At 37.0% G+C, this 16,616-nt stretch overlaps 1 protein-coding gene and 1 long non-coding RNA gene across 4 annotated transcripts; both read right to left on the bottom strand.

The window, feature by feature from the left end:
- Nucleotides 1-523: 523 nt before the first annotated feature.
- On the bottom strand, nucleotides 524-5,975 carry LOC121052119. 2 transcript variants are annotated; one of them, XR_005808043.1, is made up of 3 exons: nucleotides 2,857-5,975; nucleotides 1,554-1,812; nucleotides 524-1,472 (listed from the first exon to the last, which is right to left on the bottom strand). It is a non-coding gene; the product is annotated as an uncharacterized LOC121052119 (long non-coding RNA). The 2 variants fall into 2 exon arrangements; XR_005808044.1 differs by having other exon boundaries at nucleotides 524-1,140.
- Nucleotides 5,976-8,599: 2,624 nt separating this feature from the next.
- LOC112192740 (beta-catenin-like protein 1) lies at nucleotides 8,600-16,032 on the bottom strand. 2 transcript variants are annotated; one of them, XM_024332600.2, is made up of 8 exons: nucleotides 14,827-16,032; nucleotides 14,409-14,493; nucleotides 12,609-12,705; nucleotides 12,413-12,476; nucleotides 12,269-12,325; nucleotides 11,290-11,327; nucleotides 11,084-11,165; nucleotides 8,600-9,065 (listed from the first exon to the last, which is right to left on the bottom strand). In XM_024332600.2, exons 1-8 carry the CDS (start codon nucleotides 15,880-15,882, stop codon nucleotides 8,973-8,975), a joined length of 1,572 nt encoding a protein of 523 aa, XP_024188368.1. In that variant the 5' UTR covers nucleotides 15,883-16,032; the 3' UTR covers nucleotides 8,600-8,972. The 2 variants fall into 2 exon arrangements, 1 of the variants encoding a protein (XP_024188368.1); XR_002933589.2 differs by lacking the exon at nucleotides 12,413-12,476 and having other exon boundaries at nucleotides 9,053-9,065.
- Nucleotides 16,033-16,616: the final 584 nt, after the last annotated feature.

Below are 16,616 nucleotides of genomic sequence, written 5' to 3'. Positions count from 1 at the left end.
CTCCAGAGTCTTGCTGCTACTTCTAGCACCGCAATATTGGTGGGAGCGCATATGAGAGTTCTGCACTTTAACTGAAAGAGAGCAAAAAGTATAGACAAATTAATTGTCGAGGGAAATTTTTAGATGAGCCTCCATATAAATATATACATCTGACTTGGGTTGCAGAACTTTGCTAATGATATTTGTATTTTCCTCTTCTGAGTTCAAAGCCTTCCATACACGGAGATTTGTTGTCAAGTTCAAAAGATAGACAGCAAAAAGTGTTTCTCTCTTGCTCTTATGCATGTCTGGTTCTCCATAGTTGATAGGCTTCGATGATAGTATTTTGAACGGGAGAATCCGGAGATCATCAGGAAATTCATCAATATCATTTGCTTTACCAACATAAGCGATTAGATAGAACCTTGGAGGCCTGTTCAAATCATCAATGCATTTTGGTCTAACATTTGTCAAGGCAATAATATCTCCAACCTGTGGCTCATACATCGGTTTTTTTTTTTTAGTTAAAATATGATTGGAGAGAGCAAAGCCTCCCAACCTGATTTATTAAAAGAGCTGGATTGATACAAACAGAAGAAGGGAGGACAACGCCCATACCCCTAGCCAAAAAACAGAAAAGCTATGCTATGCCCTAGTCAATCAACAGATGAAAAGCGACAAGAAAATTACAACTCAAATAAACCGAAAATTGGGAAGACCAAGTGAGTCTCGTCGACAAAGATCCAGAAGAAAAGGAGGAGCCTCATTCCACCACACCAAGCCTGACGATGACAAACCAACATTAGCAAGCGCATCTGCCACCTGATTTCCCTCTCTAAAAATATGAGAAGATTTAAATTGCATTTGTGAGATACGGTGCAAACAATTATCCCAAGCAACACGGAACCTCCATGGAACAAGATGGGGAGCACGAAGGAAATTAAGTACCATAGCTGAATCAACCTCAAGCCAAATGTGCTTCCACTCCCTAACCCAAGCAAGCTCATTTGCCTGAATAACCGACATGATCTCCGCATCAACGGAACTAGGAATCTCTAGATTAGAAGCAAAAGCACCCATAAAAGAGCCCTGATAGTCCCTAAACACTCCACCGCAACCTGCTCTTCCCGAAACACGTTGCCATGCACCAGCTGTATTAACCTTCACCCAGTCCATAATTAGAGGAATCCAATTAACCTCAACAATCCTTGAAATCCGACAAGGACGACAACTAATCCCAAAAAATTTTAAGATTTGGAGCTCAACCACTGAATTATACAAACTTCCTATGGCTAGTTTGCTAGCAGCTTGAACATGACCCATAATTAACCTCTTTGTGACCTCCATAGTAACCACAATTATCATGCTTCATTTTGATTCTAGCTCTCCATATAAACCACAAAGTAGTGTAAAACAAATAAGCCAAACTTCTTGTTAACCACAAAGAACACAGCGAGAAGCCAAACAAATACCACGACGCTGCAACAAGTCCTCTGACAACACCCGACCCCGTAAGACCCTTCACACATGAAGAGAGATTCTAGGAATAATAAATTTTGTCCAAATAAGCTTACCTCAATCTGTGAGCGGAAGATGTGGCTCATACATCAGTCCTTTGTGATTCTCATCAGTTTCTGTATCTCTGTTATACGTTATATCATAAAACAAGTCACCAGGAGGTCCAGCTGAATCTTCGATTGTAAGAATTTCACAAGTAGGTGCATGTGACAGAGTCTTCATATTCGATAGTAAATCAGCAAGAGTTTCCTCAACAAGTGAAGGAATGAATGATTTCTTGTAACTCGTCAATGTCACAAATGTGTCGGGGATCCTCTGCACTTGTTAAGTGAACAAAGGAAAGAAATAAATTGACCAAAAGATAAGCACTTCTAAAAGTACTAGAATGGCCTAGAGGGGGGGTGAATAGGCAAGTCACTCCTAAATGCACTCAATTTTCTAAACGTTGCTGAGGGATTGAAAAAGGCTTGCTATCCCTAACCAATGAGAATTGAACAAATGAAATTAACGTGAGCACAAAGAACAAGAACAGAGAACAAAAACACAAAGAATGTTTACATAGTAAAACCCTCAATGTGAGGTAAACAACTGCGGGGCCTTAACTCTTGAAGGCCAAGTGCTCAAGCACACACTACAAGATCATAAACAAATTACAAGGTATACTTACAACCTCTCGGATAACTCTGGACTCGGTTACCTCTAGCTAAACTCTTCTTTACCCCGGTTGAACTACCTCACACCAATTTGTCTACAGCTTCTAGATGTGCTTCACTCGTCTTGAATACTTCAATCTTTAATTCTCAAACATGCTTGATTCCTAATTGAACTCGTAGGACATTCGAACATGTAGAATGATATGAATGATCTATGAGTGCCTTCTTGACTCGTAGGTTCACTTTGACATGGAACAAATGAACCAACGATCAAGACATGGCTTTGCCTTTTGATACAAATAACTTTTTTGTCATGCAAAGCATCAACCCAAAGAACCTAAATGCAAAGCCTATATATGCATCAAAATAGAACTCCCCCTAAAACAATTAGGGTGTGATTAAGTCTATTAAAAGCAAATTGATACCTAATAGGAATCAAATATCCTGAAAAGATAACAAGACACAATAAAGATTTTATCTTAAAAAATATATATATATATATATTTTATTATTATATATGCTCTAGATAGCACACGTCCAAATCAGAGACTTAACCACAATAAAAACACTTGATATGGATTTCCTTTAAAAGACTAGCCAACTGGACAACGTACCAAGCAAGGACTCAATACAGACTACTAAAGGATTGAAGTACAGCTATCAATCCCAATACTCAGTTATGAAAAATGCAATGAATGAACCTTACCTGAAATGTCATACGATCGTCAGTTAGGGTCATGTCTTGCTCACCAATCTTGAACTTCAATTTCATTCTTCTCAGTAGTTTTGTATAGGGAATGACAATAATACAAGTACCTATTCTAACAATATCCCCCTTTGGCATTCCTATACAAAACCTCAATCACAATATAAACACACAATGATCTTATAGCTAGAACTGCTTCTTTCGTTCTCTTGTTTATGAATCACCATTAATCCTGAAACAATCAAGAAACAACTAGACCAATAAAACATATAGAGTATAAGAAACAACGTTCTCTCCCCCTATTTGTCTAGGAATGACAAAGGGTAATCAATGGGCACGAGCAACACAAGAAGGATAACCGGAAATATGCATATGGGATGGAAACATTCCTGAATAATCCTTATAACAAAAAACTTGCATACAATGGATCCAACGCATAAATTCAAAACTGCCCCTAAATATATGCTTCAATAAAAAAATAATTATGCATGAATATGATAATGAGCAAGCAATGAGACGTGACATAATCCCTGTGAAAGAGTATAGTGAACAAACGCGAAACATGCAAAACCGATGATTTTAAAATTTACTCAGCTCAAAGCTTTGTTCAATGACAAGGAAGGACCATGTGCAACCAGCCAACCTAGAAATTTAGACACAAACAAAGGGAGGTTCTCATTCGACTTTGGGGTATAGTGAACAAGAATCAATGTGGCGTTTTAACCCTATCAAAATAGCCAAACAGAGTTCACAAAAACGTATTCACATGCAAGAACTCATAAACTTTTTTTTTTTAATTTAAATCGAATCCTCTTCCTTATAACTCCCTTTTTTTTTCATATATAGAATGCAAACTTAGTGACCCATGTAGTGAGTTTTATGCCAGTGGCTCTCAGACCAGTTGGTCTTAAGGCACTAAGTATAACAAGGATACCTCAAGGACTTATCAACTCGAGTCACTGAGCTATAATAACAAACAACCACCGGGGGACCAAACTATTCATGTTTCTTCCCAATCCTCATATCGTTCGTCACGACCGAGGCCCGTTTACTTTGGGAGATTCCTCATTTTGCCTGACCAAGCTCCTTCATGGAAGATTCCTCATTTTGCAAGGAGTGAAGGTAACCACACAAATACTAATGAACTCCATATTTGTAAAAACTCAAGCTTAGACAAAAAGATGTTGATTGTCTTCAATTGCTCCATCTGTACAAGTTATAAGTTAAGGAGAGAGCTACCCTGTACCGATGAAGAGATGAGCAATGTCTTGTTGTCAAGGCATTCAAAATCATTCAGCCACTTCCTTGACTTCAAACATTCAAACCTGATTTTCCATTCATATTGAGCTTACCCTTCCTAGGACTTGAATCTTAGGACATTGCATAATTGCATTTGTGTTGGTTTTTTCTTACGTTTGCATGTTAATTTCTCTATTTTGATTCCGACACTTCTTGCACCAATTTTTTTAGATTTTGCTTTGCCTTTTAGTTAATTTCTGCATTCTCAGTGATATGCTAAAAGTAGCATGCAATTTAACACTTAAAAATATCATTGTTAGTATAGGATAAATAGGGATCATTCAAGCCGGGGATTGAGGGTACACATGTAATTGCATAAACAAATAAAGAATTAATATGAGTATAAGGTATTTTATTTAAAATAAATGTATAAAATTACCTGAGATTGAAATTGGGAGGATTTTAGGATTAAAATTGAAAATTAAAATAAATAAATAAAATAAAGAAAACATAAAAACATATATACAAGGGTGGAATGCATAGAACAAAGATAAAAACCACAATCATATGCAAGAAATCTAATTATAAATCCTATAGTTGATTTTTAATGTCATGAGAAAAAATTTGACCATGTGAAACGTTAATAAGCAAACGATTTCTCATATTTTACTTTCCTTGAGTAATTAATCTAAATGAAAGCACCTAAATTAATTCTATTGAACATGCAATCATACTCTAAAAAGTTAGCTACTCAAGAACATTTTCAATGCATGAAGAACAAAGAAAGAATGTCAACTTAAGTGCACAACCTAGTATGACAAATTCATCTACTTGCAAACCTCCTCAATTGATTTCTACTTTTGTCCAAGGACTTTACTACTTATGATTCAGCGTTATAAAACTATTAGGTGAATTGCTACCCTAAATCTAGCTTCAATTATATGCAAATCCTAAAAATTTCGAACCAATTAAGATGAACGCATAAAAGATTTCTGTAAAGCAAAACCAATTTATCAAACTCACATAAGCAACATGAAAACCAACTATAAAGAAATCGCAACTTTCATTCAAGCATAAAGACGGGCTTTAAATTTTACCCTTAAACATTATATGTAAACTAGAAGTCATAGTCCACGAATTCAAACAAAGAAAAACTAAAGAGTTTACAAGGAAAAAGATTGAATCACACCGTGAAGGAATGAATGATGAACACTTGTAGACGTTGAACACTTGAAGAACTTGAAAGCAAGGCTTCAATTGCTACGGCACAAGGTGGATGATGGCGGCTAGGGTTGCTCACGGCTCCTTCTTCTCCTCCTCTTTGCCTGAAGATGCAAAACTCTGAAGACTAGAGAGTGGAACAGAACTTTTGGTGTGTGAAAGAATGAGAGAATTGGTGATCAAAACGTCCCAAGGATGCATCTATATATAGGGGACGGCAACCTTGGTCTCCAAGTCTTCTGGATCCTTCTTTTAATTTCTAAGAATTATCTAATTGATCCACACAGCTTAAACCAATCAGATAAATCCATGTCAGCATTCTTGTGTCATCTAACCAATGAGAAGCCTTCAAATTTGAACTATAATTCTTGGAGAAGATATTATTGCCGAATTTATATATGTATTTTCTGATTTTTTTTTTTTTTATCTTCTAATTTTGAGCCAAATAGGAGTGTGAGCAACAAGGAACATATCTGGACTCTATTTCATCTTTCCTGGATGTTGTAATCCCTTAAGACTGTCCAGGATATCTCCAAGACGTCATCTTCTAGATTTTTCTTTATATTTTCACGGCAAAACAATATTTATCGGTAAAAAATTCCTTCTTTTATGTCCAAGAACCCTAGAACATTTAGGTTTCTTTATTTACCGAAAATCCCCAAGTATTCTAGAATAATCTTGAGCTTTCTTGAGTTAGCTTGAAGCCACATGGTCTCCTAGTGCTCTCAGGTTTCCTAACCCCATCAGGACTCCTCATGTCTTGAGGACTCCTAGTCAAACAAGGACTCTTTACATGAAATGTTCTTAAACCTTCCAGAATCTTCTTTTGCTTTCCTAGTTCAATTGGGACTCTTTCTATCATTAGGATTCTTTTTCCTGGTAGGAGTAGGTTTCCTAGTCCAACTAGGATTCTGCATTTTTGGCCATTTCTCATCATTTCTCCAAGCTTGCTTCCTAGTTGACCCAGGATTTCTACTTTGACTAGGATTCCTTTTCCTAGTCGGATCAGGAATACTTCATTTTCTCAATTCAACTCATTTCTGCGTCCCTTGTGCCTTACCTTTGTCATTTCCAACATCTACTTTGCTTCTCATGCTCCTTTAAGCTCATTTCTTCTTCATCTGCTCCAATTTACCTAAAAATAGAAACTACGTTAAAAATGATTCAGTTAAGGAAATAACTAAGCAAAATATGAGGTATTAACCATTAAAACGTAACATTAAAATTCTACTATCACTAAGCTCTCTGAAGTATTTAGGTAAAGGACAAATTTTATTTTACCTTCTACACCTTTATACCCTAAATCACATGTACTCTACATACCAATTTCAATCAATTTTATCTAACCCTTAGCTTTTGTCCCAACTATTATGTAATATATTTTAAAATTTTCGTCACTGACGATATAATTGTGCATTCCACGCAAGTGAATCATAATCTTACAAGGGGACCCAATAGAGCTATGTTTCCAATTTACAAAATAAATGACAAAAATGCTAATAATTGGACAAAATTGATTAAACTGAAGAGCATACAGGTACATGTGATGAAATTAAAAGTGCAAGGGCACAACTGATTTAAAGTGTAAATGTCATGGAGATAAATGAAATTAGCCTCATGTAAATGAAGAAAAAGATCAATATATATATATATATATATATATATATAGAGAGAGAGAGAGAGAGAGAGAGAGAGAGAGAGAGATAGAGAGAGAGATAAAGATTGCTCAAGGTGATAAATGAAGTTTAAACTTAGACCAATGTGTGGCCACTACGTGGACCAGTTATATAGCATCCCATGTGGCAAGTCAACAATAGGAATTAGCTTTTACTCAAAAACACAAATTAAAGTCGAATTTCGGTCAATGTAAGTCCACCATGTGAACCCAAAAACATTATGATAAAATAAATTGTAGGAGTAACAAAATAGCTGGGTACTCAACTAGATGTGGATGACAACAGCGTTTAGTTTGGTAGGAAAGGAAAACACACCAAGGAGGTGTTTGTTACATGGGATTGGATGGGATTAGACATCTTTATCTAGTGTAACACAAGTTATCCAATTTTTGGCAACAACATAGACTTTTAAATTAGACTATAGAGTCTCAAAATCTCCTCAACACCTTCTACCACTATGACACCAAAAACAATGGGATTGTGGAAGTCTCCTTCTACTCTTCGCTGTTCATCATTCTCTCATCATCTTCTCTCTCTCTCTCTCTCTCTCTCTCTCTCCAATTTCATTTCAAATTGACCACTGGGCAGATCTCACTTTCCTCACCAAACCCTAACCCCAAAACTAGAGGCCTCTTCTTCCTCCCTCCCTCTATTGCCACTACATTTCCAGGTGTCGAATTCAAAACCTTAACGGCTCAACGCTGGCTGAGACCAGTACTATTCTGGTGATCAATCAATGAGCCTCAGAATGTTGGTTGGGCGCACCAAGGAAGACGAAGACGAAGCTCAAATTCAAACCATTTCCGAGATGATTGTGATCCTAGGGAGGGGTTTCGTTGGAGTCGGAGAGACTTTCTTAGCTTCCAGAACTTCGCCAAGACTCTTATAGAAATTAAGGTAGGCAATGACAGTCCTGTGAAACAAACATGCCCTAAGGTCTTGTTTGGTTCACGGAAAGAAAAGTAAGTCATTTGCCTTTTCCATGGGATGGGAACTTAAAATTTTCCCACGAATTTTCCATTCCGGTTTTTTTTTATTATTATTAAATAAACAACTCAAATGCTACAACTAATCTTTTGTGAGTCGAACTCACAACCTCCTACTTACGATGGTGAGAGTATGTCACTAGACCAAATTGTACTATGTCACTAGACCGATGTTTAGTAACGTAAGAAAAGTTATTAGAAAAAAATTGTTAAAACATTTGTAATAAATGCAATAAAATAATAAAATTTGAGTAATAAATGCAAGGAAAAAAAATAATAATAAATCTCTTGAGGTATGGAATGAACTATTTTCTCCTTTATTTTCCCTTCCTACAAGAAAATGTTTCATTTCCTTTTGCATTCCAAACAAAAAAAATCATTAAGTTTCCTTTCCCAGTGCTTCAATTCCGCAAACTAAACAAGACATTAGAAATTTCAGCAGAAAAGTATGTCGTAAATATTACTTATAGGCCAACGCTTTAAACCAATTATAGCTTTTGCGTACACGGTTGTAAACTTTTAATCTAGATTAGCGATTACCGATCATATCCAATTTTTTCAACCATCTCATCTCCTTGTGAGTTGTACTGTATTTCAGCTGGATTTGTCTCATAACACTGCTCAAACAGTAACTAGTTGTAAATTGATACAGTATGACGACTTATAGATGTATATTCATAGAAAAGCTACATGAACAAAAGTCCGAATTTTCAAGAACTACACTCTCCATGCAAAGCCTGGGTTTAGAGAATCCTGTATGAAGAGTTAAGCAAGGTCAACTTTTACATCCGAGCCATTTAAGTCTATGTTTTGCCAGTTTGCCAACGTGCCATTGTACCACTTCATCACAGTTCTCTACTAGGATTTTCCAATGGTTCTACTCTGACAGCATGAAACCTTAAAATTGGAAAATATACATCAACAGCTCTCCACTTACCATCTACTTCTACTTGACACTATCAATTTCCCCACAGCTGAAAAGGGAACCATTCAATCAATCAAAAGCTGAGATGAATTTTTGAATCTTTGCCTGTGATCGCTCTTTTTCTTCCGCTCCTTCCATATCACCAATGTTGTCGTGATACTCCTGTAGTTCAAAAAGCAAGAGCATTGGATTAGGGTAGGGTACTAAAACATCCAAACACTTTCAAAATCGTGCACTGAAAACTGTAAGCTTCGATATGTCATTTAAAATTACTAGATATTCCACTTGTAAACAGAATTAAATATGTATATATCTAGCAGATTTAAAGCCCTTTTGAGAAATAGAATCTTGAACATTCAAACAATTATAACCACCTTAATTGCTGCAGAAGCTGCCAAAGACCTTATTGACGGTGTAAAGCGCCAGTTTTTGGCTGATGCGATATTTTGTTTGAATGTTCAAGATTCTACTGAGTAAACTACTGAATGTTCAAGATTCAATTTGACCTTAACCACCTTAACCGCATCAGTTTCAAACCAAAAACTGGGGCTGATGCGGTATTTTGTTACGGCATTTTAAAACCTACTGAGTAAACAACTTATAGTGGCCATGACATAGATACCGACTCTCTATAGTAGCTACCAAAAACTGCTGCAGAGAATTTTTGGTTTGAAACAAGATCAAGTCGGAATTTCAGGGAATTGCATCATGCACTCAATTCAGAGTAGCTATTGGGAGGCATTTTATTCCTTGTGAAATGACTAATGGAGAATGACAACAGTTTAACAAAGCACTACACCACAGTTTACAACTGCAAATATGGCTCGTGTAGTTTCAACGAAGTTTTCAAAAGAAAAAGGTCCCTTTAGTCATTTTTCTCAGCAAACGATAGGAAAGCCGTCTTTTCTTTTAAGACTTCATAAAAATGCATCAACTATTCAATCAACATCTATAAGAAACCGAACTTCTTAGTAAAATAAAAGCCTACTCTGCAAAGATTGGAACCCAGACAGGTAGACAGGCACATGTGAAGGATAACAACTGTGTGCTTGGTATGATCCAGATCCCACATGCAACAAATAGCAAAGCCTACATGTGCCTAAAGCCATGTTGGAATTAATAGGTCGGAATGCTGTACCCTACTACACAATAATGAATGAAGATAGATAAGAAAATTTGTGAAAGGTCTTACTGTGTTTTAAGGGGATGTAGAACAATAAAGGGGTTACTGTGTTAAAGGTCCTAGGGAGTGAGGCTTGTGGTTAGAAAACCAGAATTGAAGACGAGGAAAATCTGGAATCACACCAAGAATTCTCACGAATCACTCAAGACAAACTGCTCCACACAAAACTTAAACAATACGTAATTTTAAGCAATACATGACTACTTATTCATATTAGAGGAAGGCATGCCGGTGGTTCTCATATAGAGTTACAGAAGACACTGGAAACAAACGAGACATGAAATAACCCTCATTAATGACTTGTAGAAATTAATGACTGACAGTTAATTCCTCAAGAAAATTAACCATAATACCCAAGAAAACTCTAGAAGATGGAACAAAACCCAAGAGAACTCTTCAAACTCCATCAGTTAGTCAATCATTTCATTCTACATCCTTATGTGTGAAGCACAACTGAATGTTTCAGTGGTAGTGTACACTTATGGAATTCTACATTCAAATATCCTTCTGTAAGCCACAACTGAAAGTTTCAGCTTACTAAAGAACCTAAAGCCAACAATACTTCGAATACCAGGCATGCAAAAACCAATTTATAAATACAAATTTCAAACTGTCAATTGTTGTACCCAAGAACTAGATTGGATTATGATCCAGTCTTTACAAAAAGACCACTGCCTATTACTAATGTTTTTTCTCACGACAATTTACTTAAGATCATTCCAAGTTCCCCTGGTATGCTAAAATACAAGAACATAGGTCCAAGCCTATTTAAATGCTGCTACTTGATATCACACCCAAGAATTTGAAAATCAAATATTAACTATTACCATTTGATATTAAAAATTGAAGATGAGAACAAATGGAACCAATGTTTTAGGAACAGAAAAAAAAAAACAAAAACAAAAAAACAAAACAAAAACGAAACAAACAAATGCCATTGATTGGAATATATTTCTGCTCTAAATTTGAAATTATAGAGAACAGCAAACATATGCACCTGAAGTATATCCTTAACATCCTTCTTAGTAAGCTTTTGCTGTTTGAGAAGTAGTTCGATTCTTCCTCTCATTTGGGGATGCCTGCAAAACAAAATGACAGACTCAATAAATATAAATATATGTATGTATGTATACATCACACACACATCTAAGAGAACCTCAAGCCAAAGCCTTAGAATACACCCCTTATGAAATTGCAACTTACTCAGAGCACCAAAGATGACCCAGAATAACAGCAATCAACTGCAGCATCATAAATACATAGATTTAGATCAAAAAAGAAAATAAAAAAAATCAAGGGAAAGATATAATACTAAAATTTATGCATGAGGTCACATATGTGATAAATCTGATACTCGTTTTACAAAAGATATAATACCTAACAAAACTCATACAGCACTTTCAAACAATTCTTAAGACATTTCCATAAGATGAAATGCCTCGAATTTCTATAAAGAAGTTATAAACGAAATGAACACCTGCTTTAAGCCTATTTTGGCTATTACGTGAAGATTTGACGCTAGTGTCTATACCCTCTCCCCACCCATCCCACGGAACTGAGCTAAGGCTCATGGACTTGAGTTTCTGCAAATTCTAAACAGTTTCAAGATCATAGGTTCAAGATAAAATTTGAAAACACTAACTTTATTGAGAAGATAATAGTCATAAATATGGCTTTCCCTCCTATATTAAATCAATTTTGCGACTTTATGTATAAAAGAGCTCATATAAGTGAAAAATATGACAATTATTTGACAAAAGATACAACACAGAACATAACTAATAGTCAGCGCTAACAATCTTTAAACCGTACAGCTTTGAGAAATTTCGTTGAGATGAAATCCCTTAAACCTCTCTCATGAAGTTTTCAAGGTAATTGATACCTCCTACTGCTATCATTTAAGATGATAGTATTAAGTTTCATGATAACTTGTATATATGGATCTTTAAACCTAGGATGTCTACCCCTCCACAGCCGTCTCAGGGCACTTGAACTAAGGCTCATGGGCTTATGTTCCTCTTTACTCAAAACATAATTTCAAGATTGTAGGTTCAAGTTAAAAATTGAAATCACTAAATCTATTGAGCCGATAATAGTCATAAATTTTTTGAAATTACTAAATCTATGTTTTGCTAGTGTCCGTAGAAAAATCCCACAGGTCAACGGCACAGCAAAAACAAACCTGAAGGGTATAAAGTCCAGCTTCAAGCTTCCGAATGTATATTTCCTCTTCATCCATCTGAAAAGTGTAACAGAATACTTGCAAGTGAAAATAAAATAATGTGAAGGATCCATAAGAGTATTGAAGACTAAAGAATAAAGTAACCTCTAAATCATCAAGATCAAGCTGGTCAATTCGGTCAGTTTCAGCTTTAACTCTATTCGAATATCTGAAGCATAATAAGCATATAAATTTAGAAAAACATCTATTGAGATGAAAAGCATAAGCATACTAGTGCTTTGCAAACCTTTTCTCTTTATAAGCTTTGCAATAAATAAAGAAAAGAATAAGAAAGACCAACCTCATATAAAGTTCCATAAGCCGGTCTATCTTTTCACACTCATTTTCCACAAACTTGCTCAACAATCTCTCCCTTCTAGAACCCCTCATAATACCACCTGAGATAAGATTTTGAGCAAGAGCAGTTGAGAGTATAATTATAGTCGTTAATGAGTAGAAACCAGCTAAATAATCTAGTTAAGTTGTGCTTATTGGTGAAGGTAACACGGATAAACATACTTCAGTAACCTAATGCAATGGAATGGTAGATAATCATCAGCCTTCTACTGCACTCAACCATGTTCAACTGAGCCTGCTCAGAATTGTAAGCCTAAAATTCCCAAGCCAATGGATCCAAAAAGAGAATGAATAACTAGAATGAAATCATTAACCAATGACTTTATAGGCTTTAGTACAGATACACTTTAACAATTCTATTGTTCCTCTCCTTCTAATAACAAAGGTACCATTGTACTGGCATATAATCTGATTGGGCACGAACTGGGCTACCAGGATTTCAATATGACAAACACACCTCTGGAGCATTTCGTTGGCCCATAACTTACAAGATATATACTTCTCACTGTATTTTCTTTAGGTTTGTTTGCTACTGTTTTGTTTAGTAAAGATAGAGAACAAAAAAGAGAAAATGATTGAAAAGAAGTGATCAAATATGTGGAGGGAAGAATTTTTACGTAGAATCAAAATCCAAAAACAATTCTGAAGAGTTTTTCTTCATGTTTTACTTCAACTAAGTTCATTTTTTTTTTTAAGCAGCTCTCACATCTATCGTCTACTTCTCTGCTTTCATCTACAAAAAATAAAACTGAAAACAAAACATTATCAAACGGGTACTTAGCTATTGAATTATCATTGCACTTGACCGATGGAGTTGATATGTGCAAGATGCTTCGAGTTCAACTTACCCCTCTCATCAGCAACAACTTCCTATTAAGCTAATGTTGAAAACTAACCTTATTTTAATAGTTCAGTCTTTGGATGTATAGATAAAGAATACAAATTCTGCGTTTACCCTACTTTGCCTCTTCTCCTACATCTGGTCCCTCCCCTTCACTCTTTCTTTCTATCTATTCTCTTTAAGTTTCATTTCCTTTCCTGCAACAATTTGGTCAAATGCATTTTTTGTTCTGCATTACCCTGTATTTTCAGTCTTTCCAAAACATATGCACGAAAACAAAATCACTGTAACCAATTTCTCTCCCTAAATTTGTTTCCCCCTCTCCTTGTTCCCAAACATGACGCACACCTGGACTCTAAGTATTGCTTTGTAATAGTGCCAATTTGTATACTTCTAACTACTACGTAATGGAGTGCATTAAATAAGAATAGACCTCTTAGATCTAAACGTGTTCCTAGTTAATTCCAAAAGGACGAAAAGATCTATAGTTTTTGTTCCCCTGACCTACTATCTAGCTGTTTCATTTAGACTGAAACCCACTACCAAAGCATGATGTCCTGGGTTCAAAGCATCACACCCTTCTAAATATCAATGTTACAAATTTTTTGACTGAGAACCTATTATGTTGGTGTTCAACCAAAATGCATCCCCGAAGTTCTTATGCATATGCCATATGGTTAGTTATGATAGTAAGAAAACTTACTCGTGTTCTTTCACTAATGATACCAAGTGTCCCAAAGACAACAAAGGTAAGGAATGATGCAGAAAGAATCACTCATGCTACAATTATCATATAGTAGCAACTAAGATATAAAAAATACAAAGGTGAAAACAACAAAGGGCAAAGGCCCGTAAACGTGCAGAGCATTCACATAATCAATATAACTGCACTTGCCTGCTTACCAAATAACGATGCAATTAGTGACACAATGCGCTCCTCCAACTCCTCATGATACCTTTCTTTCTTTTCATTCTTATTAATGGGAACCTACATAAAACAACAGAAGTGCCAAGTTAATCACCTATCCACCTAGTTTTACATCATGAAGTGTAGTGGCCACCGAGTTCCATTATCAATACTACAGCTCTAGCATCTTAGTACCAATACAACAGCTATTGAGTTTTAATACCAATACTAAAGCTCTTCCCCAACTGTCTAACTGTGTAATAGAAAACACATGCAATATCACCACAAAAATGCAACCATTAACTCCCAATGCTTACAGAAAGACAGAGTTCACATATGTATTGATAATGCCTGGACCCAGAGGATGATTGAATTACTTTGTAAATTAATAAAAGGGAAGGCAGCAGCACTTGCCTTACCCATAAAAGCTGCAAAGGCCGTCTTCAACCCCAAAACATCAACAAAACGTTCACAAGCCGGCGGGTACTTGGTCATTGCAAAATCAAGAGCCCTTATGGCGGAACCGTAAGCAGACTTCTTCTGCTTCATTATAATAATCATCAACTCCACCCCTTCAGCCTTGAGAAACTTGTCCCTGTTCTCCAATGGCATCAACAAACCACACAAACAATTGAACAGATTCTCCAGCATCTCCGCCTCGTCGGGGCTCTTGGGGTCCTTGGACTTGTACATAGCCACCGCCTGAAGTAGCACATCCACGCCGTTCATCTGCCCTAACCTCTTCTGATTGGCCTCACTATTCTGCAGCAGTATAGCCAGTATTTCCGACGCGTACTGTTTGTTTCCATCAAACTCCTTCACCTTGATCTTACTCATCAACCACTTGAGCAATTTGGTCTTTTCGCACACCAACTCCGCCACCGCCGGCTTAACCTCAATCAGATTCTCGACCGTCGCGAGAGTGCCGTGGACGGCGGCCATCTCGTCGGGGTCGGAGTCGGACAACCGGAGCAGATTCTGAACCAAGAGCTCGAGCACATTGTTGTCGACGAGCGCATCCACCAGGACCCGTGCGGGCTCGTCGTTCTCGTCGACGGTGTCCTCGTCGGTCAAGTCCTGCAGCAACTGAACGACGTCGATCGCAATGTCGGTGTTGTCGTGGCTGAGGAGGTTGAGGATGGAGGGAACAGTGTTGAGGGCGACGAGTTCGGGGTAGAGCTCGGGAGCGCTGGCGAGGCCTTTGAGCTTCTGAAGCTCTTCGTGGAGTTCGATTTCGGAGTCGGCGAAGCGCTCCGGTTGGTTCGGGTACTTGAGACGGGCGGCGATGTTGTCCTTGAGGCGGCGCTCGAAGGCCAGCACCAGCTTCTTTAGGGTTCGAGGGTCCAGCGCTTCAACTGCGCTTTCCTTCGCTAACGCCTCCAACACGGCGAGGTCGATGCTTTTAGCGTTGCCGTTGATGGCCAAGACGGCCTCGTCGCGTTTGCGTTTCGCATCGCGATAGTCTTCCATTGTCTAGAGATTTCTCCAAACCCTACTGCCAGGTGTGCCGCTGTGCTCTCAACTCTCAAGCCTCGACTATATAAATTCTGCAGATTTTCAATCTTCTCCATACCCTTTTTCTTCTCAATAATAACCCCCTCCTCCTCCACCTTTTTCTTTTCTTCTTCTTTTTTCCCCCTTTGTTTTTCCCTCTTTTGTTTTTCCCTCTTTTGTTTTTAACCATCATAAAATCATCTCCGCATTTGTTACCCGGCTAGGGACTAAGACTCGATGAGATCAAGCGAGATTTTGTTCTAGATAATTAACTTTGCGTTTTGATCTAATTTCTAAATTAACAATTGTTAAGCAAGTTCACCCATTAAAATTGGCTAGTCAAGACTATTCACTGTTTTTTGCCTTTCATTTTCACCATTTTTCTTGACTAATCAGATACTATTCACAAAAATTCACTAAATATCAGTTAGCAGGTCAAGAAATTGACCCAGAGTGACTTTATGTGAACAGTATCTGACTGGTCAAGAAAAAATGTGGAAATGAAAGGCAAAAAGCAGTAAATAGTCTTGACCAGTCAACCTCAACGGGTGGACTTGCTCTTAATTAAGGAAATGAATGATCTTAGGGAGAAAACAAAATCAAAGTACATGGTATTGTCCGATGTCTTTGTTCAATATATATATGGATGAAGAAGCGCATGAACCCTAGAAAACTTGTTTACTAGATCCAAAAGCTTCTATGATGCTTCC

This window comes from Rosa chinensis, chromosome 3 (assembly GCF_002994745.2).
Source record: "Rosa chinensis cultivar Old Blush chromosome 3, RchiOBHm-V2, whole genome shotgun sequence".
NCBI classification, from domain to species: Eukaryota; Viridiplantae; Streptophyta; class Magnoliopsida; order Rosales; family Rosaceae; genus Rosa; species Rosa chinensis.
Note: the sequence above shows the minus strand (reverse complement) of the source record. Positions and strands in the feature narration are given on the sequence as shown.

Excerpts from the sequence above, each read along its gene's own strand:
- LOC112192740 (XM_024332600.2), bottom strand. The coding sequence starts at position 15,882 with ATGGAAGACTATCGCGATGCGAAACGCAAACGCGACGAGGCCGTCTTG. Across the intron at positions 12,477-12,608 it reads CTTATGGAACTTTATATGAG|ATATTCGAATAGAGTTAAAG; the intron begins GTTGGTCTTTCT and ends ATTATGCTTCAG. Across the intron at positions 12,326-12,412 it reads TTGATCTTGATGATTTAGAG|ATGGATGAAGAGGAAATATA; the intron begins GTTACTTTATTC and ends TACACTTTTCAG.